This window comes from Ustilaginoidea virens, chromosome 2 (assembly GCF_000687475.1).
Source record: "Ustilaginoidea virens chromosome 2, complete sequence".
In the NCBI taxonomy this organism is placed as follows: Eukaryota; Fungi; Ascomycota; class Sordariomycetes; order Hypocreales; family Clavicipitaceae; genus Ustilaginoidea; species Ustilaginoidea virens.
In genome coordinates this window covers 3,454,962-3,476,405 of record NC_057317.1, presented here as the reverse complement: position 1 = coordinate 3,476,405, position 21,444 = coordinate 3,454,962, and the positions used below count along the sequence as shown (strand labels likewise).

The 21,444-nt window shown below is 56.2% G+C and overlaps 7 protein-coding genes across 7 annotated transcripts; 4 read left to right on the top strand and 3 right to left on the bottom strand.

Moving 5' to 3' along the window:
- Nucleotides 1-3,840: 3,840 nt before the first annotated feature.
- On the bottom strand, nt 3,841-4,077 carry UV8b_02721 (uncharacterized protein; the record flags this gene model as incomplete). The annotated part of the gene is made up of 1 exon (XM_043140219.1): nt 3,841-4,077. The coding sequence occupies one exon, from the start codon at nt 4,075-4,077 to the stop codon at nt 3,841-3,843; it is 237 nt and encodes a 78-aa protein (XP_042996153.1).
- Nucleotides 4,078-7,833: 3,756 nt separating this feature from the next.
- UV8b_02720 (uncharacterized protein) lies at nt 7,834-9,390 on the top strand (the record flags this gene model as incomplete). The annotated part of the gene is made up of 6 exons (XM_043140218.1): nt 7,834-7,879; nt 7,954-8,126; nt 8,187-8,270; nt 8,328-8,676; nt 8,747-9,145; nt 9,257-9,390. The coding sequence occupies 6 exons, from the start codon at nt 7,834-7,836 to the stop codon at nt 9,388-9,390; spliced, it is 1,185 nt and encodes a 394-aa protein (XP_042996152.1).
- Nucleotides 9,391-11,082: 1,692 nt separating this feature from the next.
- UV8b_02719 (uncharacterized protein) lies at nt 11,083-12,071 on the top strand (the record flags this gene model as incomplete). The annotated part of the gene is made up of 5 exons (XM_043140217.1): nt 11,083-11,158; nt 11,252-11,271; nt 11,349-11,375; nt 11,441-11,632; nt 11,724-12,071. The coding sequence occupies 5 exons, from the start codon at nt 11,083-11,085 to the stop codon at nt 12,069-12,071; spliced, it is 663 nt and encodes a 220-aa protein (XP_042996151.1).
- A 1,080-nt stretch (nt 12,072-13,151) lies between these two features.
- UV8b_02718 (uncharacterized protein) lies at nt 13,152-15,368 on the top strand (the record flags this gene model as incomplete). The annotated part of the gene is made up of 3 exons (XM_043140216.1): nt 13,152-13,265; nt 13,402-15,237; nt 15,324-15,368. 3 exons carry the CDS (start codon nt 13,152-13,154, stop codon nt 15,366-15,368), a joined length of 1,995 nt encoding a protein of 664 aa, XP_042996150.1.
- Nucleotides 15,369-16,039: 671 nt separating this feature from the next.
- Nucleotides 16,040-17,635, top strand: UV8b_02717 (uncharacterized protein; the record flags this gene model as incomplete). The annotated part of the gene is made up of 1 exon (XM_043140215.1): nt 16,040-17,635. One exon carries the CDS (start codon nt 16,040-16,042, stop codon nt 17,633-17,635), a length of 1,596 nt encoding a protein of 531 aa, XP_042996149.1.
- A 182-nt stretch (nt 17,636-17,817) lies between these two features.
- Nucleotides 17,818-19,626, bottom strand: UV8b_02716 (uncharacterized protein; the record flags this gene model as incomplete). The annotated part of the gene is made up of 4 exons (XM_043140214.1): nt 17,818-18,244; nt 18,346-19,253; nt 19,389-19,520; nt 19,606-19,626. 4 exons carry the CDS (start codon nt 19,624-19,626, stop codon nt 17,818-17,820), a joined length of 1,488 nt encoding a protein of 495 aa, XP_042996148.1.
- A 536-nt stretch (nt 19,627-20,162) lies between these two features.
- On the bottom strand, nt 20,163-21,236 carry UV8b_02715 (uncharacterized protein; the record flags this gene model as incomplete). Its single annotated transcript, XM_043140213.1, has 1 exon — nt 20,163-21,236. The coding sequence occupies one exon, from the start codon at nt 21,234-21,236 to the stop codon at nt 20,163-20,165; it is 1,074 nt and encodes a 357-aa protein (XP_042996147.1).
- Nucleotides 21,237-21,444: the final 208 nt, after the last annotated feature.

Here is a 21,444-nt window from a genome sequence, read left to right as displayed (position 1 = left end):
TCGGCTCTTAGCGCCACCTCGCGGTGTCATGAGACCTCAGGAGGCGTTCCGCCCACTTTGAGGACGTCTGTACGGAGTAATTGTCCGCAACTAGCTTTGAGAGCGGTGCAGCGGTGCAGCGGTGCAGCGGTGCAACAGGGATACAGGACAGGGCCCAACCCTGGAAGCGTCTGTGTCTGGGAGGAGACTGGAGATGGTGATGCAAGAGTTTCTGCCCGCTAAAGGGAAGGACAAGGACAGCTGGCAAAATCCGCCAGTGTTTTAGTAGAGTCGAATGAGGCGATTGAACCAAACATTGAATCCATCTGTAAATCTGTGGTGACCAAGGCATGACGTCGGAGCCTCAAATGTTGCCCACAGCAGGTGCCACCGCTTCGCTCAGGCTTGGCATTCGGGGTCGGTTCGTTGCAGTCTGGAACCTCGTTGCAGACCAGACCTGTTTGCTTCCCAGTCGTTCTTTCCTTCCCTCGGCCTCGATATGTACAAACGACACTTGGAAAATAAGTGGGGATGATGGTTTGTTGAACTTTGTTCCGTCAATGCCATACCCTCTCTACCTTATCGTCAGCGCTCATTAGGATCCTGTTACGGAAAACCTGGGAGCCACTAGAATGCGCCTGCCGGTTATCCCTCCTTACTGTTGACTAACGAGCCAGAATAACGGGATCTTGTTACGGAAAAACCTGTGAGCCACTAGAATACGCCTGCCGGGACTCCCTCCTTACCGTTGACTAATAAGCTGGAATAACCTCTGTATAGCCATCGCAGCTCTATGCAATCATATAAAACCTTGGGAAACCCGCTATATTGCACGCCAACTTCGGATGCACTAGCTTGCTGCTGCTGTACGCCCAAGTTGGCGTTTATTCCCTAGCAACCATTCGTTTAACAGGGCATGTAAGCGAGCGCGATACATACAGTCATGATCAGGGTTTTTGATGGGTGTCTTTGGTGTTGTGGGATGCTTCCATGGGAATTGTGTTGTGTGTTGCAGATTCTTGCTAATTCTGGCAAGGTGCCGTGCCCTTCATTAATCATGCCGAGTGCGCCAATTTTGTGCGCCAGGTGCTAGCATCTGCTGAAGAGACAACAACCTCTCTGGTGTCTGGCGAACACTGGGGCGGAGTTGACAACAATAAGAATGGGACCCTATGCCATCATCACGCCTACGATCCGAATTGCCCCAATGCTACAGTACCTAGGCCCCTTTGGTTCGCCGTTGCATTTGGAAGGTTTTCGCCAGTGGTTGGCCAGGGCGCACGCACACCTGATGCTGACCTGCGTGGCTTTCTGGTGACGGAAACGTCCCGATGGCATTCCCGTCCCCATCCCCGTCCCCGTCCTGCCCTGGAGAGAGCAGGGAGTATTGTCGTGATGCAATAGTTAAGAGTGAGCCGAGGAAACGGGAGCGCCAGTTCAAGCTGGTGCTTCTCAATGTGCTTTCACGCCGCGACTTTGCAAGCCGACCAAAGTGCATGCATGCATCTGGCTTGGCTGGTGGCACCTCCTAGACTGCACCATGGTCCGCGCATCCAGCTGAGCTTGACTGGATAATACTAATACCGACGTAAAGTCTGCTGTACGGAACAGTTCGTTCCGTTTTACGTTTCAACTTTCAACATTGTTCTGGTCTCGTCTCGGTGCACGTTGGCACACAGCCATTGCCCTGTCAATGCCCATCCCATCGGGGGTTAAGATGATCACGATTGGTCAACTCGTCTGCATGTCGGCACTTGGGGGACTAACTTTACCGAGGACCTAGGTTAGGTACCTCGTAACGTACCTAGGTATATAGAAGTTGCAGAAGCGAACAGAAAGAGATTAACCAGACAATATAGAGGCAAACTTATTTACCCAAGGTCTCGAGAGCGGAAAAAATACTTGCTGGGCGCCCCCGGCGCGGTACGGTACGCATTACGCAGCTCGGTTTGCGTCAGTCAGGTGACTGCAGTGGCCTATAGGTTCCTAGGTAGGTACCTATCTAGGTACCTACCTAGATCTACCTTGTGTGGGCTACCATTAGCTACCAGGGGTCCCCGGGAAGAAAACGACCCAAGAGCACGCTTCCTGTCCGTTGTCTGTTTATGTATTTTGCTTTCTGCTGGCAACCAACGGGGAAGCTGGTAATGGCCAGGTTCAGGAACGCACAGAAATGGATTGACACAAGCCATGATGCGTCAATCGGTTTGCAGCGCGTCGAAGAAGCCGGACCCGACTCCAGGCAAGGTACCTACCTAGGTACCTACCTCCTCAGGATCCTACAACCCACTCACTCACTGTACTCCGTAGGAGTAAGGAGGCGGACGTCGTCGCGTCCTGCCTGCGGAACCCTTGCACCCGCTGGTAATTCCTGAACCCGTCAACTGGCGCGACCAGACCAGACCAGACCAGACCAGACTTCAATGTTCTTACCCGCATGGTGCAGAAAGCCCTCGCTAGCCCTGGTGCATGAAAATCATACATAATGGCAACCAGACATGACGCACTTGGTCAGCCATCCATCAATGGCCCAAACAGCAACCCAAACAGCAACCCAAACGACCCAAATGACCCGAACGACCCGAACGAACCCAAACGAACCCAAGCAAACCCAACCTCTCTTCACGCGCGCGCGCACATTGACTGGGACGGCCAGGTCGGCAACCTGCGGACGTTGCATGGTACATGAATGTATGTATGTACCTAGGTACCTACCTTAGGTGCCTAATGTATGCACGTATGTAGGTACCTAGGTACCTAATGCATGCACAGTACTACAGTGGCAGTTGCCACGGTACGGACACGGAGCTGGTGGCGGAATCTCTGAGCCGCCGCCCGTCGACGGCAGGCAGAAAGATGCAAACCCTGACATTTTGGTGCCCGCTGCCCGCTGCCCGCTGCCCGCTGCCCACCCCTGCCGCCATGTTGGCATGCTCGTTTCCCCCCTCCCCCCTCCCCCCGCCCCCCGCCGCCGGTGGTCCTTGCGCTGCATCTGCGGTGCGATGCGCATCGTGCAGTGCAGTGCAGTGCAGTACAGTGCAGTGCAGTGTAGTTGCCAGCAACAGGCAGGTACCTAACGTGCCTTGGGTCTGGTCTGGTCAATACGTGCCAAGTATATCTGGTACCTACCAGCTGCTACGGCGGCGGAGTCGACAGTGGGCCAAGACGACGGGGAGGGGGGGCCATCATCACGACCATGACCATGACCATGACCATGACCATGACCATGACCAGGCTCTTCTTGATTTGACGGCCGCTTGCCGGCCCTTTTAGCGCCCTGCTGCCCGTGTCAAAAATTGAGCACATGAGCAAGTCCCCAAGCCCAACGTTGCGGGTCCTGACTGGACCCATCCATTTTATGCGGGGCCCTCGAGTCTCGCCTCTCTCCGGGCAGCCTACAGCTTAGTCCGTACATACAGGCCGATTCGACCGATTCGACGCGCATTTGAAAATTAAGCAGACCAGGTTGACATTAATCAATTGATCTTACGCGGCCCCCAACCCGTCCAATTGCCCTGTTGACGACCAGTTGTCAGAGATTCAACCAAGCAACATAGGCTTCAAGCCCGATTTGCGGCAGATTGACAGTTGCAAGTCGTAGCCTGTCTGGTGCCATCAACACCGGACGGGACGGTAGGTGAATCCAGCTGTTGCCGTCTGGTTGGGACCTGGCACGAGCAGGTCTAGCACCACCATGCACTGGCAATCCACATAGGAACCTGCACAGTAGTACGGGGGCACATGACGCGATACAGTGCCTGGTGCTTTGCCTGATGCTTTGCCTAAATCTTGGCCTGACGATGGTTGGTCCCTCTTGCCATGGATCAAAGTGCAAGCAAGCAAGTGCGTCAACGCGGCTCGTCATCTCGCAGCGCCCACAGCTCCGCCACCACCACCACCACCACCGCCGCCGCCGCCGCCGCCGCCGCCGCCGCCTGTGTCAGACATGCCGCGAGCGAGCACAGGAACAATCCAGGATTCCAACCAGGTCCAGTCTCTTTCTCGCTCTTCCGATGCCAAATCTGCTCTCTCGAGCCTGTTTGTACTGTAGTGCTCTCGTTGTGCTCTCGTTGTGCTCTGCGTCTCGAGTTTTGCCATGGTCGGGCGCTTTGGAGCGCCCCGTCTCGGCCTCTTCGAGGCTTTTCATGTCAACGGCAGAGAGAGGGCAATGGGAGGATGATGTCCAGTGGCAGGCTGGGCATGGCGCTTCACAGCACACATATGCGCCCACCTGCACTTCCCTCGGTCTTGCCACTGGGCTTTTCCCCCTTCAGCAGCAGCAGCAGCAGCAGCAGCAGCAGCAGCAGCAGCAGTCAATCTGTCTGGTCACGCTCTGGTCACGCTCTGGTCAACGTGGTTCCGAAACGTCTGGATTGATCCATTGTCAGCTGTGCTGTGCTGTGCTGTGCTGTGCTGGAAAGCAAGCGCGGTTTCCCTTGGAAGCTAGCAAAAGCATCCAAAGAACTACCTGTACACGTCTGGTACCTTCCGAGGCTGCGTTGCGTCTTGGATGTGCGATGGCTAGAACTTGGTGCCATTGAAGTCCCCTACCTTACCTACTACCTTACTTATTGACATTAGGTAGTACCAGACAGCTACACCTGGTACCAGCCGGACCTTGACCTCTGGCTGATCCGGCTGCTCAGCGCTTACGATGGAAGACGCCAGGCGGCAGGCAGCCAGACGACGAGCGACCGCCTGGCTGTCTCGTCGACCAAGTTAAAATGGGCCATGGCCTTGCCCAACAGGTACCCACCTACCTTATGTAAGCAGCTAACTAATGCACCCGACCAGAAACAGCACATGAACTGGCGGTCCGCGTCAAAGGAAAAAGCCAGCACGAGGCCGAGAAAGTCTGGGGGGACGTTGTTGACCCCAGCCTTGACCAGTCTGAGTCGGGTCTGTCAGGCACATACATAATAATAATACATTTGATACCTTGGTACATACCTACCTATGTAGGTTAGGTACCTGGTCATCAGTCAGTTGGTCACAGACTCGTTATAGTTGGCGGTGCTGTCATTGCTTGCGACAGCCGCGCAGCAGGCTCGATTTCTCAAACACCGAGTCATGAGCAGTCAGTCGGTCAGTCAGTCAGTCAGTCAGTCAGTCAGTCAGTCAGTCTGGTCTCTTGGAGATGATCGGGCACGGCTTGCCAGACAATGCCGAGCAACTGCCCAGACGGTTCAATCATGTACATACCTCTTTATGTTGCGAGCCGACGACACGAGGCCAAGCCTGGGACGCCTGGGACGCCTGGGACCAGTTGAACCCTGGTCTCGCTGGAGCTACCGGCTTCCCGCGGTCCCTCGCCCAATCGTGCGTGGTTGACCGTGCAGTGCAGTGCAAGAAGTCAATACCAGCCTGACCAGTCGGACAAGACGCATTGAACAAATTGTTGATTTCAACTTGATTGCACCAGCCAGACCTCGTCAGCGAAACTCCAGTCGTCTGGTGCCAACCAGCACTTTGATTTTTGGGCGTCTGCAATCTGGTGCCTCGGATCCCGGATCCAAAATCCCAAACTTGCAAGTGAGGAAACACTTGAATCTTGACAATTGCACGATTGCACGATTGCACGATTGCACGATTGCACGATTGCAACATCGCAGACCTCGTGCCCCGCCCCAAGGCCCAAGGCCCTCTTGCGTCTGGTCTATACACAAGGTACCTTAGGTACCTACATGTCTGTCTCCAACCAGCTACCTACCTAGGTACCTACCTATGTACCACCAGACCGGAGTGCTCATCGATGCTCTCAACCTATTTGAACCTACCTCGAGAGTCTGGTGCACCAGACACACACCAGACACACATCAGACACACACCAGACATACACCAGACTGCACACTGACACTGCACACTGCAAACCTGGCACCTGCTCTTCGCCTTGTGTTCGGTTGTCGTCTGGTGCCTCCACCAACCCCTCCACCAGCCCAGCCCCCCCCCCCCCCCTCTCTCCCCCCGCCGCCGCCCCTGGCTGACCTCGTTCTGCAACTCAAGCCCAGGCAGTCCATTCAGTCATTTTCCATTCCACTTCGGTCCTCAAGCATTCCTCAATTGTCTTCTCACCTTGAACCCTTCACATCCAGCCATCGACACCAGGCTGCCTGCTGCCCTGCTCCCCTGCTCCGTAGCGTCCGCGTCTTGTTTCCTCCCGTCTCTCGCAAGTCCGTTGCCGACGCCTCAAAACTCCTTTTCTGACGTGCCGGTGTGCGGTGAATTTGCCCACATGCAGTCTGGTCCCTGGCCTCAAGTCACAAGCCCACTAACGTTACCGACTACTTCAATACTTGCAGGCAAGCCTACCAGTTGATTCAGCAAGCCGCGAGGCCCTGACAGCAGCCAGCCAGCCAGCCAGCTCCAGTCTGGTCAGCTTCCATTCGACAGCTGCCCCTCAACGCAACGCAGAACGCAGAAACACCAGACACACAACTGGACGCTTCCCACTCAACCTCGTCCTCGCATCCAACACCACAGGACTCAGGAGCCTAGCTTAAATTGCCCACATTTCCAACCACGACGACCGGCCGTACCCCCCTTTTCGCGAGTTTGTCACAAACAAAGACGCGCTGCAGCGCCCCTTTGCAACAGTTTCGGTGAGTTATTTTTTTTTTCTTTTCACGTCACGTCTTCTCGTCTAGTCTGCGTCTCTGTACTACCTGTGCCTCTACCCCTCCAGTCGTCCTTTCTGTGAGAGTGCGGCCTTATTTATTTTCCCTCACAATGCTTTGTCTTCACGGACTCGTCCTCAGTGGCCCCTGCCGAAAGAGTAAGATCGAGAGGGCACTGCCTACCGCCTACCGCCTGCCCTGCTTGCTGTCACACTCTGGGGTCTCGGAATCGCATCGTCGTGCTTCCCTTACCTGTCCCGACCCAGACAGATCTCTCAGCCTTCGCGACCGAGTCTTTCAAAACCACACCCACGTCACGTATTGGCATGATCAATCATGCATGACTGGCGTTCGCCGCATTGCCCCGTCTTCGCTATACCTATGACAACCTACGTTTCCTCCAATCCGCATTCAGCATTGTTCGATCCTATGACCGTTTTCCGTTCCCTCTTCGTGGCACACCTCGTCAGATTGTCAATCAATGCCACGAGACAAATGGTGGGAAAGCTGTGAGGATGGTTCGCAATGTGCTACTTGGGGTGCCTCAAGCGTCCTCTCCCCAAGTAGGAGCGTCTCGCTTCCTCGGGATTGAACCCATTCAAGACCAGCTCTTCGCATCTATTGCAAAAAGCCACCTTTTTTTTTTTTTTTTTTTTTTTTTTTTTTTTTTTTTAATTTTTGAATGCATTCCCCTTGTTCCCCTTGGCAAGATAGCCTGCGATTTTGCCTCCTCCCACGTGTTTCAACCTCTTCACCAGCTTAGCCACCCCACCTATTGTCTTTGCTCAAGCATCGTCTTTTTTTTCTTTGGCAAACCTTTGCCCTTCGGCCTGCTTCCTTCAACAAGACAATCAAAGCGACAGTTATGCTAATCCGATCCTCCGAGTTTTCTACAGGCCACGACTGAGAACCCCCCCTTCCCCCCTCTCCCCCTTCCCCCCCCCATCTATCTACTTATAACAGACTCTCGCCTCGATTCTGCGATCCGACTCGACTTTGCTTCACCTCCTCAGGCGATTTTTACCAGCTGTATCTCAATAGTGATACTTGCATCGAGACCCAAAAGCGTCGCTGGTTTTTCTGCTTCATTTTTTTTGGGGGGACTAGTACGACGTCATTGCCCATCACGGCCCGCCTCAAAGCGCTTGATCCATTGTTCTCCGTCTGCCTCAACTTAGAGTGCTCACACGTCAAGTACCGGTAGCACTATTTGTTTGACTTGTCACAAAAACTGCCAAGAATGTCGTCACATCGGCCAAATGCGTTCAACAGCCTCAGGATGGGGGGTAAGTTTCTTGTCCCCTACATGGTTAAATTCGGGCTTGAATCCGGCCAGGGTGCTGATACGCCTTTTTTTTAGAGGTAATACGTGAAAAGGTTCAGGATGGTATCACGGGAGAAACTAGAGATCTACAGTACACGCAATGCAAGATTGTGGGGAACGGCTCATTTGGTGTGGTCTTTCAAACGAAGCTCTCTCCTTCAGGAGAGGATGCCGCCATCAAGCGAGTGTTACAAGACAAGAGATTCAAGGTGGGTCCATCCGTAGGGTTGAGCACTCGTGAGGGCATTGTTGGACCTGACAGCCTGTAGAACCGTGAACTTCAAATCATGCGCATCGTGCGACACCCGAACATCGTACAGCTCAAGGCTTTCTACTACTCCAACGGCGAAAGGGTATGTGGTGAAGGAGGCACGTTTGACGAGCAGGGAGAAACACTGACCGCCACATAGAAGGACGAAGTTTACCTCAACCTAGTCCAAGAATTCGTCCCGGAAACCGTTTACAGAGCCTCACGCTTCTTCAACAAATTGAAGACCACTATGCCCATATTGGAAGTCAAGCTCTATACGTACCAACTCTTCAGGGCTTTGGCCTACATCCACTCTCAAGGCATCTGCCATCGCGATATCAAGCCGCAAAACCTTCTGCTCGACCCCAACAGCGGCATCCTCAAACTGTGCGACTTCGGTAGCGCCAAGATCCTCGTAGAGAACGAGCCCAATGTTTCATATATTTGCTCCCGTTACTACCGCGCACCGGAGCTGATTTTCGGCGCCACAAATTATACGACAAAGATTGGCAAGTACCCGGGATCACTCGGTCCCGCCGTTTGAAAGTTTGATAGCTGACCTTTTTTTTGTGGCTACAGACGTTTGGTCGACTGGATGCGTCATGGCTGAGTTGATGCTTGGCCAGCCATTGTTCCCCGGCGAGTCAGGAATCGATCAATTGGTTGAAATCATCAAGGTCCTCGGCACGCCAACTCGAGAACAGATCCGCACCATGAACCCTAATTACATGGAGCACAAGTTTCCTCAAATCAAACCTCACCCTTTCAACAAAGTGTTCCGCAAAGCTGATGCCAATGCCATCGACCTGATTGCAAGGCTCCTCGAGTACACGCCGACCGAGCGACAGTCAGCTATCGACGCCATGGTTCATCCCTTTTTCGACGAGCTTCGTGACCCCACCACCAAGTTACCTGATTCTCGGCACGGCTCTGGCCAACTTCGCGACATGCCTGCGCTATTCGACTTTACTCGACATGGTAAGTAGCGACCCAATCTGGTCCTTGTTGCGAACATGCATTATCGTCAGACCAAGAGATTGCTAATCACGTTTCGTGTTTTTTTTTATGCTGTATTATTTTTTTTTTCAGAGCTCTCGATTGCACCAAATCTCAATGCGCAACTCGTCCCCGCTCATATCAAACCCGTTTTGGCCTCTCAAGGGCTTGATATCGACAATTTGACACCCATGTCGAAGCAGGAGATGTTGGCCAAATTAGACTGATTTGGTGGATATTGTGGAAAAGGAGTTGGACCAGATCAGGCCATTGCCTGCTCAATAAGCAGTGAGCGACCTGGGCTCAGGAACTTATACCCCGCCCACTCCCGGCGCCGAACTGATATTGGTCCACTGTGGGGGGGGGGGGGGGGAAGGCTTGCTCGAATGCGCAAATCAGAACGAGATGTCGGGAGAGGAGTATTGTGATCTCGAGGTTGATGGTGTGACTATGACCTCTGCCGAGGACTACGTCAGCCACTTGCGAGACGGGCATTTGGGGCCGTGTGTTCTATAGTGGGGTTCAGATCTAGTCTCGCTTGGCGAAGTCAAGATGTGATCTTTACGAGAATCCGGATGGATTCCAGAATTTTTCTGCGGAGCAGTTGAGGTTGAAATCTATATTCATGGAAGCCGGCCAAGCTGGCCCACACATCAAAGATGGAAAATGATGACGCTTTTAGACCAAGTTTTGATGCATGAGAAACGGAGGCCATTGCTTTCGCTTTCTCTGTTGTCTTTTCCTTCATCTTCTGTCAGTGTGTCACGAATGCAGATCTTTTTTTCCCCCTTTCTTCTTTCTCAGATGCACGTTTTTATTTGGAAAGGTGGGATGGCTGATGAAGAGTTGAGTCGGTGTTTTGTTCACTCGCCGATTGATTGAGCGAGCGGGAGCAAAGAAAAAGAAAAAGAAAAAGAAAAAGAAAAAGAAAAAAGAAAAAAGGACAATGCGTTTTGCTGTGGTAAGATCACATCATGCCACCCTTGGATTGATGAGAGCGGTTGTTCTAACATTCTACGGACGTGGGCTTGCTAGCGGAACCCACGAGTAGCATGCTCGGGAGGCGTGCCTAGGCATTTATGAGTCACTTTGACAGCAAGGAAAAGACGAGGGGTTGATTCCCAGCATGTGGGTGTCTGTCTGTCTGTCTGTATGAGTACGGAGTACTGTTCTGCGATACCTTTTGTCGGGTCATGGCTGCAATGGCTGCAATGGGAGGTGAAAGCCTGGTGTTGTTGCCTCTGAATTGACGGGCGCCTGGGCGCACAGAAGACCACATGCAGTGACGGCACGGGTTTGGACAAGTTTTAGCAGGCTCGCGTCGCTGCTTTGCATTTGTTTGCATCTGTTTGCGTTTTTTTATTTCTTTTTATTTCTTTTCCTTCTTTTTTTTTCTTTTATTGTTTCTTATCTCCCCGAAAATAGAAGAAAAAGAAGACTACTTTTCGTCCTGTTGATGCCTCAGGCAACCAAGGCGGCCGGCCGCCTCGGCGCCTTTGCACGTGGACATCGCAGCTAGACTTGTTCTACAGTACTCTACGTCCTCATCCCACCACCACACATCGCCGCCTACTCGACGTTTGCCAACCTCTATGCCACATCGCCTTTTCTTATTTCCTTCAACGTCCCGCGCCGAACGTTCATTGACTTTCGAGCCGCACGCAGTCACCATCTATATCCTCCTCCTTCATCTGCGACTGTCAACATTCCCCCTCCTCCCCCCATCGTGTGTCGGCCTTAGCCGTTGGGACCCATTCCCATCACCCATCCACCACCAACAGTCCCCGTCGCCCGTCGCTGAGCCAGAGAACTAGCCCAACTTTCATCATCCACCCGCCAACCCCGCCAATCCCCCCCCGGATTCTTCTGCCCCATCCTCGCCAACAACTTTCCTTTCAACGACGCATTAGCAAAGTATCATGGCAACTCGGGGACCTGCCGGTGGCGCTCGCGGCATGAACAACCGCTTCGCCCAGTTCAAGCTCGTTCTTCTCGGTACGATCCCGGTACACCCGCTTGCGCGGCAGCCCCAGCCCCCCTTTTTCTCTGCAAGGACAGTCTGGTGCTAAATTCTATCGAGCCGCTTAGGTGAATCCGCCGTCGGAAAGGTAAAATCGAATCGCGGAACCTGCCCTGCTTGCGAAACCAAATCTTGTCCATCAGGCACTAACGCATCATTGTTCAGAGCTCCATTGTCTTGCGGTTTGTGAAGGCGAGTCTTCATGGCCCCTCTACCCTCGCAGAACTCGGCAGCAAAACTAACGAGATGGAAAACAGGATCAATTCGATTCCTTCCGAGAATCCACCATTGGCGCGGCCTTTCTGACGCAGACCATTTCCCTCGATGAAAGCACTACAGTCAAGTTTGAAATCTGGGATACCGCTGGACAGGAGCGATACAAGTCGCTCGCCCCCATGTACTACCGCAACGCCAACTGCGCCGTTGTCGTCTACGACATTACACAATCCGTATGGTCCCCCCCCCCCCCCCCCTCTATCTCCTGTCCACTGTTCTTCTCCTCTGCCGTGCCTCGTACCTAACCAGACGGTTCTTGTGCAGTCGTCACTAGACAAGGCCAAAGCTTGGGTCAAGGAGCTCCAACGTCAAGCCAACGAGAACATCATCATCGCCCTCGCTGGAAACAAGCTCGATTTGGTTACCGAACAGCCGGACAAACGAGCCATCCCCGCTGCCGATGCCGAGGCCTATGCCAGAGAGGCTGGGCTGCTGTTTTTTGAGACGTCAGCAAAGACGGCCGAGAATGTTCGCGAGTTATTCACCGCCATCGCCAAGAAGCTTCCTCTGGACCAGGTCGGGCCCCGACATGCTCGACCCGGCCACCGACCCGGTGTGAGTTTGGCACCCGAGAACGCAAACACCAACGTGAGTGGGCCGTGCAGCTGTTAGAGTGTTTTTGCCAGTTCGAGAGGAGCCAGCAAAGGGGGGGCGGCGGGTAGACGAGATGCCGTTTGGTTTTGACCTGTGGCCGAGACGCCATCGAGTGCATTATATGGGTTAGGTCATATACATTCCATTGACTTGGGCGGAGGATTAGACTGGACCGTTGTTCTTGAGCAACTTGAGGTTTTTTTTTTTTTTGCTCTTTTTTTTTTTTTTTTCTGGTTGGCCTGCCTTTTTGCGAGCTGAAGGATGATGTAGGTTTCGTTTGCGGAGTTTTGGTTTTTCTTCTTCTTTTTTCTTTTTCTCCCTTTTTTGGAGGGTAATTTCTCGGAGACTTTGTTCTTTCTTCCAAGCCTAGTTCTTATCTTGGGCCTTAATATCATATACACACATACTCTCGCGTTCGACTCTGAGTACTCTCTCTGAGGCCTTGGCTTTGTTTCAGCCTAGGGAACTTTGCAAATACTACCGAGGCAAAGAATGGCTTTTTCGACCGAATGCACGGATGCAAGTCTCTCAACCCGGTGACTCGTCACACCAGGTTTATGACGAGACCCCATCGACGTGATAGCTGAACGGACAGCCACGCCGGTGTCCATACAATGCAACCGAAGTTGTCATGACGCATGCCAATGGCGATTAGATACTTTGACATGCACACATCCCCATGAAATCAGTGCGTTCCAAGGGCACAGATAAGTGGCCAGTCGCTTCTTGATCTCTACGAGGCGCTGTGATTTCGGTCTGGTGCAGGGTACCTTACTCCCAGCCGCATTCGCTATTCCTATCAATTTGATGCCAGCCAGCCTGGAGCCAGTTGCTGGGTGCTGGGCCAAGCCACTGAGCCAACTGAGAGTGGTTGCGTCACAAGCCTGGTGCGCGGTGCCCGGTTCCTGCCGGTGGGTCAACTAATCGCTCAATACATACGGAGTACATACATACATCAATACCAGCTTCCTTTAGCCGAACTTTTCCCCGAGTGGTTTTGTGCTGCTTGAATTTGAATTTCCGAACCTCGCATAAGCTGGCTGGCGTTCATCATACAACGTCTTCCATACGCGCCCTGCTGGCCTTCTCACCTCTCCCATGTTGCGATCATCGCTCCGGTCAGCGAGGGCCTTGAGGGGCGCGCCCGCTGCGGCTGCTGCTGGGCGTCAATGGCCTGTTGCACCGTCGCGACGAGCTGGCTTGCTCGGAGCGGTATGGTTTTCCATCCCTTCCCCTTGGATCAACGACCGTGGCACGCGGCGAGTCCACCACTACACACCACGTGCAGGCATGTGGAATGGGATGTTTGTTGCGCTGACCAACGTGACCTTTTGTTCTCGCTCACTAGAGATGGCACGCAGACGATAAGAAACCGAGCTCCGGCAACGTGCCCAAACCTCCCGTCTTACCAGCTTCCGAAACTCTGAGCTCCGAGCAGAGCCCTCCTCCATCCGCTGATGAAATTGCCAAGTCAAGACTGGCCGAAATCAGGGAAGCTCCATTGACGCCGCCGCCGCCGCCGCCGCCGCCCCCCCCTCCTGTGTCTGCAACCAGGAACTTTGCGCCGCAACCGTCCGCCCCCAGGCCAAGGAAAAAGACCTTTTTTCAACGCTTAAGGAGCTTCGTCTTCACCTTGATGGTGCTTGGCGCCGTTGGCTTCGCCGGGGGCGTGTGGTACTCTCGAATCAATGACAACTTTCACGACTTCTTCACAGAATACATTCCTTTCGGAGAGCAGGCTGTGCTGTACCTGGAGGAACTCGAGTTCAAGAAGAAGTACCCCAATCTTATTGTCGGCCACGAGTCCCGACCCAAAGAGACTGGCGCCCAGGTCAAGATTCCAGCCCACAGCGGTGCCTCGTGGAGAGTAGCCGATGTCAACGAGCCTTCTTCCGGTCGCCGCTCCAGCGCCTCCCCCGGCAGCAACAAATCAGACGTGAAGTTGGCCGAAAAGAAGGACGTCGCCGACAAGGTCGCGGCCGATCCGACTGCTGCATCAAGCGTTGCCGCCGAAAAGGCAACCCCCCCCGCTGCATCTGAGCAGCCGGCTTCTCCCGGCAAAGGTTTCAAAGCTCCCGAGGTCAATGAACCTTCCAGGTTTCCTCCCATCGAGCCCATCGACCTGATGAAGCTCCCCGACGCCAAGGACCCCATCGTGCGAGACCTTGTGCACATGCTCAACGACCTGATTCTTGTTGTCAATGCCGACGGTGCTCACGGACGCTACTCCACCACCATAGCCAAGGCCAAGAACGAAATAACCAGGATCGGCAACCGTCTCCAGGATATGAAGAGTGCGGTAGAAAAGAAGGCCGCTGGCCAGGTCAAGTCCTCCGTGGAGGAGTTTGACAAGGCCGCCACGGAACTCGTCAAGCGAGTTGAGAACACCATGCTGGCCCAGGAGATGGAATGGCGGCGCGAATTCGAGGAAGAGATGAAGTCGGTGCGCAGCAGCTACGACGAGCGGGTGAAGCTCTTGTTGGAGCGGGAGAAGAAGCTCAACGAGGAGAAGCTGCAGACCCGGCTGCTGGAGCAGGCTTTGGCCCTCAAGAGGGAGTTTGTGCAGGAGGTCAGGGAGCGCGTGGAGAAGGAGCGCGAGGGCCGCCTCGGCAAGCTGTCTGAGCTGACATCTGCTGTCTCCGACCTGGAGAAGCTCACCGTCGGCTGGAACGACGTTGTAGATGGCAATCTCAGGACGCAGCAGCTCCACGTTGCCGTCGAGGCGGTCCGCGCCAGCCTGGAAAACGCCACTCAGCCCAAGCCCTTTGTTCGCGAGTTGGTGGCGCTCAAGGAGATTGCCAGCGAGGATCCCGTGGTTGACGCTGCCATTGCATCGCTGAACCCTTGGACCTACCAGCGCGGAGTCTCGTCGCCATCGCAGCTCATTGACCGGTTCCGCCGCGTCGCCGCCGAAGTCAGGAAAGCGTCTCTGCTGCCTGACGATGCCGGTGTTGCCAGCCACGCCACCAGCTGGATCCTGAGCCACGTCATGTTCAAGAAGGAGGGGCTTGCCGAGGGCGACGATGTGGAGAGCATCTTGACGCGCACGCAAACCTACCTGGAGGAGGGTGATTTGGATTCAGCAGCACGAGAGATGAACGGCCTGCAGGGATGGGCCAAGACACTCAGCAAAGACTGGATCGGCGAGGTTCGCAAGGTGCTGGAGGTGCAGCAAGCTCTTGACGTGAGTATACTGATTCCTGATTTCCGCGGGTGAATGAGCAGAGACGATGGCTTGCCTTTTACTAATCCGAGCTTTCTTTTTTTTAGGTGATTGCGACCGAGGCAAGACTCCAAAGCTTGAGGGTTGACTAATTAATCTCGACTCGCTGTGTCCCCTTTTTTTTTTTTTTTTTTTTTTTTTTTTGGGTTGTTATCCTGCATATTTGGCGATGTAAAGCTTAGGCTAGAGAGGGCCAGACGACGGGGCGAGGAACAAAAGGGGGGGCCACAGACTCGCAACTAGAGGTGAATTACTGTAGATAGACGAGGGGCGATTTTCATTAGTCGTTGGCCAAAAAAAAAAAAAAAAATAAAAAAAAATAAAAACGAGAGCGATGTGCATGCTGTAGATGATGCGTTCCCATGTCGTGCGATGCGTGTGTGCCGGGTGGCCAGCGGCTGAGGCGCCTTGCTCGATGCATGAATGGCCCACAGATGTGTTGCTTCAGCTTCCATCCCCGTCCATCCCCATCCAACCCCATCCAACCCCATCCATCCATCCATCCATCCATCCATCCTCGCCAGTTGGTCACCAGCGCACCACCATTCCAGCCAAACGCTCGCGTTCAAAGACATAGACGACCAGCCCCAAATGTCTTCTCCATTGAAGAAGCACGGTGTACCGCGCCTCGTCTAAGGAGGCCTTGGTCCAACTGCCAGCAGGACGCCGGACGCCAGACGCCAGACGAAGAGTTGCCATCATCAGCCATCATCAGCCACCAACGTCGTCCACTCTCTCTCTCTCTCTCTCTCTCTCTGCACACATGGTCGTCGGTCGGACCTGGCAGCGCTGCTGCTGCCCCGTCCCCACGCTGCTACGGAAGCGCCCTCGCGCCAGTCTGCCGCCAGCACGACAGAGCTCGAGACTCTTCTTCTCCATCATCGCGCCCCGCGACTACCGGGAAGCCCTGAGCAGGCTCGCGCAGCTGCAGGCCAACCGCGCCGTCACGCAGCTTTTCGACAGGCCGCCCGGGGCAGCCCGCGACCAGGAGGATCTGAACGCCGCGGCGATTCCCGAGATGGCGGGCTGGCTCGCGCGGGCGGGCTACGCGCCGCAGGACCTCGCGCGCATGCGGCACATCCACGTGGCGGGCACCAAGGGCAAGGGGTCGGTGTGCGCGTTCGCCACGTCCGTGCTGCGGCAGTACGCCGACGGGCCGGTCGGCACCTACACCAGCCCGCACCTGGTCAGCCCGCGGGAGAGGATCGCCGTGGACGGCCGCCCCGTGTCGCAGGACGTGTTCGCCAGGGGCTTCTTCGAGCTGTGGGACCGCTTCACCGAGCAGGCCGTCCGGCGGGACGGGGCGGACGCCGCCGCCGCCGCCGCCGCCGCCGCCGCCGAGGCCCGCGGCCCGGCCACCAAGCCCTTCTTCTTCCGCTACATGACCATCCTGGCCTGGCACCTGTTCCTGCAGCAGGGTGTGGGGGACGTCGTGATGGAGTGCGGCATCGGGGGCGAGCACGACGCGACAAACGTGCTCCCCGCCGAGGCGGTGTCCGCCGCCGTCATCTGCCGCCTGGGCCGGGACCACGTCGCCATGCTGGGCGGCTCCCTCGACCAGATCGCCTGGCACAAGGCGGGCATCTTGAAACCCGGCGTGAGGGCCTTCACCGTCAACGTGGAGCGCAGCCAGCCCTCGGTGATGCGGGTCCTGCGGCGCCGCGCGGCGGAGCGCTCCGCCTCCCTCGTGGAGCTCGACCCGGACGCCGTGCGCTCCTGGGGCGGCGTCCGCGGCGGCAGCCTCCGCGGCGACTTCCAGGCGACCAACCAGGCGCTGGCCGTCATGGCGGCGCAGCATCACCTCGGCCTCGAGCCGCCCTCGCTCGCGGCCCTGCCGGACAAGATGGTCCGAGGGCTCAGGGAGGCAGCGCTGCGGGGCCGGTGCGAGATCCTCCGCCGCCGGGCCGCGACGTGGCTGCTCGACGGGGCTCACACGGCAGAGAGCCTCGACCAAGTGGCCAGGTGGCTGGCGCGCGAGCTGCAGCCCGACGACCGAGGGGTCGTCCTCGTCTTCAACCAGCAGGAGCGGGATGCCGCGGGGCTGCTGCGGCACCTGCTCGCGGCGGTGGGCAGGGAAACGGGCACAAGCGGCGTCTTCCGCCACGCGCTCTTCGCCAGGAACGAGCGGAGGGCCCAGGCGCCGCCGGGGGGGCGTGATGCGTTGTCCGTCCAGCGGGACGCCGCCGCGGCCATGAGGGAGGCCAGTCCGCGGTCCCAGACGGCCGTGTTTGGCAACGTCGACGATGCGGTGCACGAGGCAGAGCGCTTGGTTGCTGGTGGAGGCAAGGTGCTGGTGACGGGGAGTCTGCATCTCGTCGGGGGGGTGTTGCAGGTCCTGGAGCCGGACAGTCTATTGTGAAAGAGGGGGGGCATGGATTGATTCTTCACATGATCAAACCGCGTTGGGCCTTGGCAGCGCGTGCCATGCCCGCTGTTGCCCATGACGAAGAACATGTGTACTACGACATGTATAAAGAAAAAATCTTAAAAAAAAAAGTGTTTTGCCCGTTTGGCCCCCCCCCTCCTCCAACAGCAGCATCTTCACAAAGCCTCGGCCTTTTCCAAGATGGCCAACGCTCCGCCCACAAGATGCAGACTGCCCGTGACGTAGACCTGGACCTTTTCGTCCCCCACCCTGGCCGCGACGTCGCCCACTTGCCTCGCGTAGTCGAGCGCCTCCTCGATGGTGGGCAAGACGACAACCTCGGCACCGGGGTCGATAGACGCCCACCTGTCCGCAAAGCGACGCTGCACCGACATGCTCTCGATTTCCTTTGGGTCAATGCCGCGGTTGACAAAGTCTCGGTTGTAGCCCGTCTTGGCGTGGGTGACGTTTGTGCAGAACACGGCGTGATCAAACGATGGTTTGCCGCGGGACGGGCGCGAGGTGGTCGCCTGGATGGACTCGAGGAAGTCGACGGCCTCGGCGCGGCCCTGCTGGTTGAAGATGAGGACGCGGGGCCCGGTGCTGTGATCGACGCCATGGGCGTTCAGCTCGCTTTCTTCCTCTGCATTCCTTTCTACCATTTGCACGGGGGGGTTTTTCTTTTTTTTGTTTGTTTGGCGTACCTGTGGCTGGTTTCGTCGGCAAACCACCTGGACGACTCTTTCAAGCTGTCCGCCGTGTGCGCCCCGTCGACGTGCCACACGATGCTGTCCTCGACCTTGACTTCACATCTGCCCCTGAAGACGGTTTTTTCAATGCCGTCTGCAAACCGCCTTGGCAGGGGGCGAGAAGCGTCGACGAGGTTCTCGGGGACCACTCGCAGCTTCTGCAGGGCCGTGGCGGCGAGGGCCACGGCCAGCGTGGCGTTCTTCCTTTGGAACTGCGCGTCGGGCCTCACCTTGACGCCCTGCAGGCGCGGATCAATGCCCAGCACGTTCAAGGTGACGCCCTTTTCGCGCGCCCTCTGGTGCAGCACCTCGGCGGCAGGGCCGACCTGCTCGACTGTAAAGGCGGGGCTGCCGGCCTTGATGATGCCGGCTTTGTGCCAGGCAATCTTGTCGACTGTCTCGCCTAGCACGTAGACGTGGTCGATGCCAAGGGTGCTTATGCCCGCGACGAGGGGCTTCTCGACAATGTTGGTGGCGTCGAACTCGCCGCCGATGCCCGTCTCGTAAACGGCCACGTTGACGCCTTCCTGGAGAAAAGCATGCCAGCTCATGAGGGTGAGGTACCGCGCGTAGAGGGGCCGCGAGCCGGGCACTGCGTCGTCGGGCAAGGCACTCGACGAGCCGAGACGGTCCCATACTTGGAAAAAGTACTTTGCGAAGAGGTCCTCCGAGATTGGGGCCGAGCTGATTCGGATGCGTTCCCGGACGGCCACAAGGTGGGGGGAGATGAAGAGGCCGCACTTGAGGTGGTGGCCGGGGGTGGACTGGTACTGCGAGAGGATGGAGTTGACAAAGGCGCAGGTGCTGCCTTTGCCTTTTGTCCCGGCGACGTGGACGATGTTGAGGCGGTTGAGGTCTGAAGGCTAATCGGGCCATCAGTTAGCTAGCTAGCGTCCTTTCTTAGGAAAAAAAAAAAAAAAAAAAAAAAAAAAAGGAGGGCTCTGTTTCTCTGCGAAAGGGGGGGGGGGGGGGAGATTAGCCAGGTGCGGGAGACGAACCGCGTATCCAATGCGGGCTAGATATGCCTTCATCTCTCGAATTGATGATGCGTCAGGCCGGATGCCCGCCTTGCGACGAGCCTCAATCTCGGCGTGCGGCGTCTGCAGCGAGTTGAGTGCGTCAATCGCGTCCTGTCACGTTCGGCCGCAGTTAGTTTTGATTTTGCGGCGATGCGATGCAAGGCAAGACTGATTCGGAGCCACACCATCCACGCACGCTGTACGACCGGGAAGTCATGCTGCGTGCACAACTCCAAGCTGCCGGGCGATTGCGCAAAGGGACGACCGGCCGCCTCGATACATGCTGCATCGATGGGTTCCTGCTCTGGAGTGGACCTCTGGGCGGCTGAATGTGCTGTTTTAGATGAGGAGGGTGACGATGATGATGATGATGATGATGGTGGTGGTGGTGTTGGTTTTAAGCCGGCAGAGGCGATGGGATGGGCCTATCAGAGGCCACTGAGGAGCGGTGGTGGGACGCCATTGGGCGGACGGGTGACCACATCAATTTCGTCAACCAACTTGTTGGCAATTATCGTCTGTGCCCTCTCACAAAACTACACAGTACCGTGGTGAAAACTTGGTCGAATAGTGGCCATTCCCTCCAATTCGTCCCATCTCGCCATCGGTAGGTGTGCATGACGGGATGCCAACCTACCCTGCGTCCTCTCGCATGAGCCGTGAGCCGTGAGCCATGACCACATCATCTCATCAGCACCCTCATCAGACGTAAAAATGCACAACAGAACCAGCGAGCGTCATCAGCACCCCCGCTCATACAATTTCCATGGTCAACTCTTGGCCATATTTCTCCCGGGAATACGCCTTCATGGCATCCCGCAGCGCCTCGCCAAGCTGCCTATCGAACCTGATGCCGCTGGCCTCATATGCCAAGCGAGCCCGCCAAGTAAACCAGTTCTCACCCATGACGCCTTCCGGGCATCGGAGAATACCCGTGGCAATGTCCACAACCGCCCGCCCGTCCGCAGGACGCCTCTGGGCGCTCGAAAAGAAGACGGTGGCTCCGCATGTTCCGCAGAACGAGCGCAGGACTCCTTCCGACGAGACATATGTTTTGGAGCTCCCCAGCTTCAGGTCCTTTCCGATGACGGGGTCGCACAACGCGAGGGGGGCAAATGTCCATCCAGCAACATGAGAGCCGTTGATTAGGCGGCAATCGTCGCAAACATCGTAGGTGGCAATCCACTTGTTCTTGTCGAGCGGGGACACAAACCTGGACAGGAACTCATCCTCGAGCACCCTTTGATCGGGCCGTCCGATGGTGAAGGATACGCCGCCGCAGTGGCATCGCGCACGCAGTCTCTCGTGCCCGTCGGGACCTAGCTCGGCCGGGGGCACGTCCACTTTGGACCTGGCATCATCGTCTGGTGGGTTGTAGTGCTGGATTTGCCGGCCTCCAATCTCTGACAAGCAGGCAGGAATGGCGCCGCCGGGGCCCGATTTGGAAAACACGTGCGAGACAATCTCGAAATCGGCAGGGCCTCGATGCAGAAAGATGGACGTGGAAACGGTCCACTCTAGGCGGTCGAAACTCACTCCCGCGACGTGACAGCCGCATGCCGAGCAGAAATCGTAGGTGCCCCCTTGAGCCGGCTGATACTGGGTCAAGTTTTGCTCGGCCGACGGCGCAATGAAGTTGGGGGTGAGTCCCCTGGGCAGCGAGGCGTGGAAGAGGCAGGGCGCGCCAGTCGAGTATCGACAGATGCTGCAATGGCAAATGTATGCCGGTAAAGGAAGAAGAGAGGTGGGCACGTCGACAGTGAAGTGGACCGAGCCGCAGAAGCACTTGGCCTCCAAGGATTTGGTTTCCGAACCAGACATAGACATGCCTTTGACTACCTACGTGCCGGGTGACCTTGTGTGTACGGAGTACGTGTGAACAAGAGATATTGCATGTGGCACCATGGCAGGATTTGTTCGTCATGGGTCATGGCGGGAAGCAGACTAAATACTTCCAGTCGCTTTGCAGTACGATGCAAGCCCCAACTTGTTGCGAGTTGTTGACCTGTACGGGCGTACACCGTACATACCAACT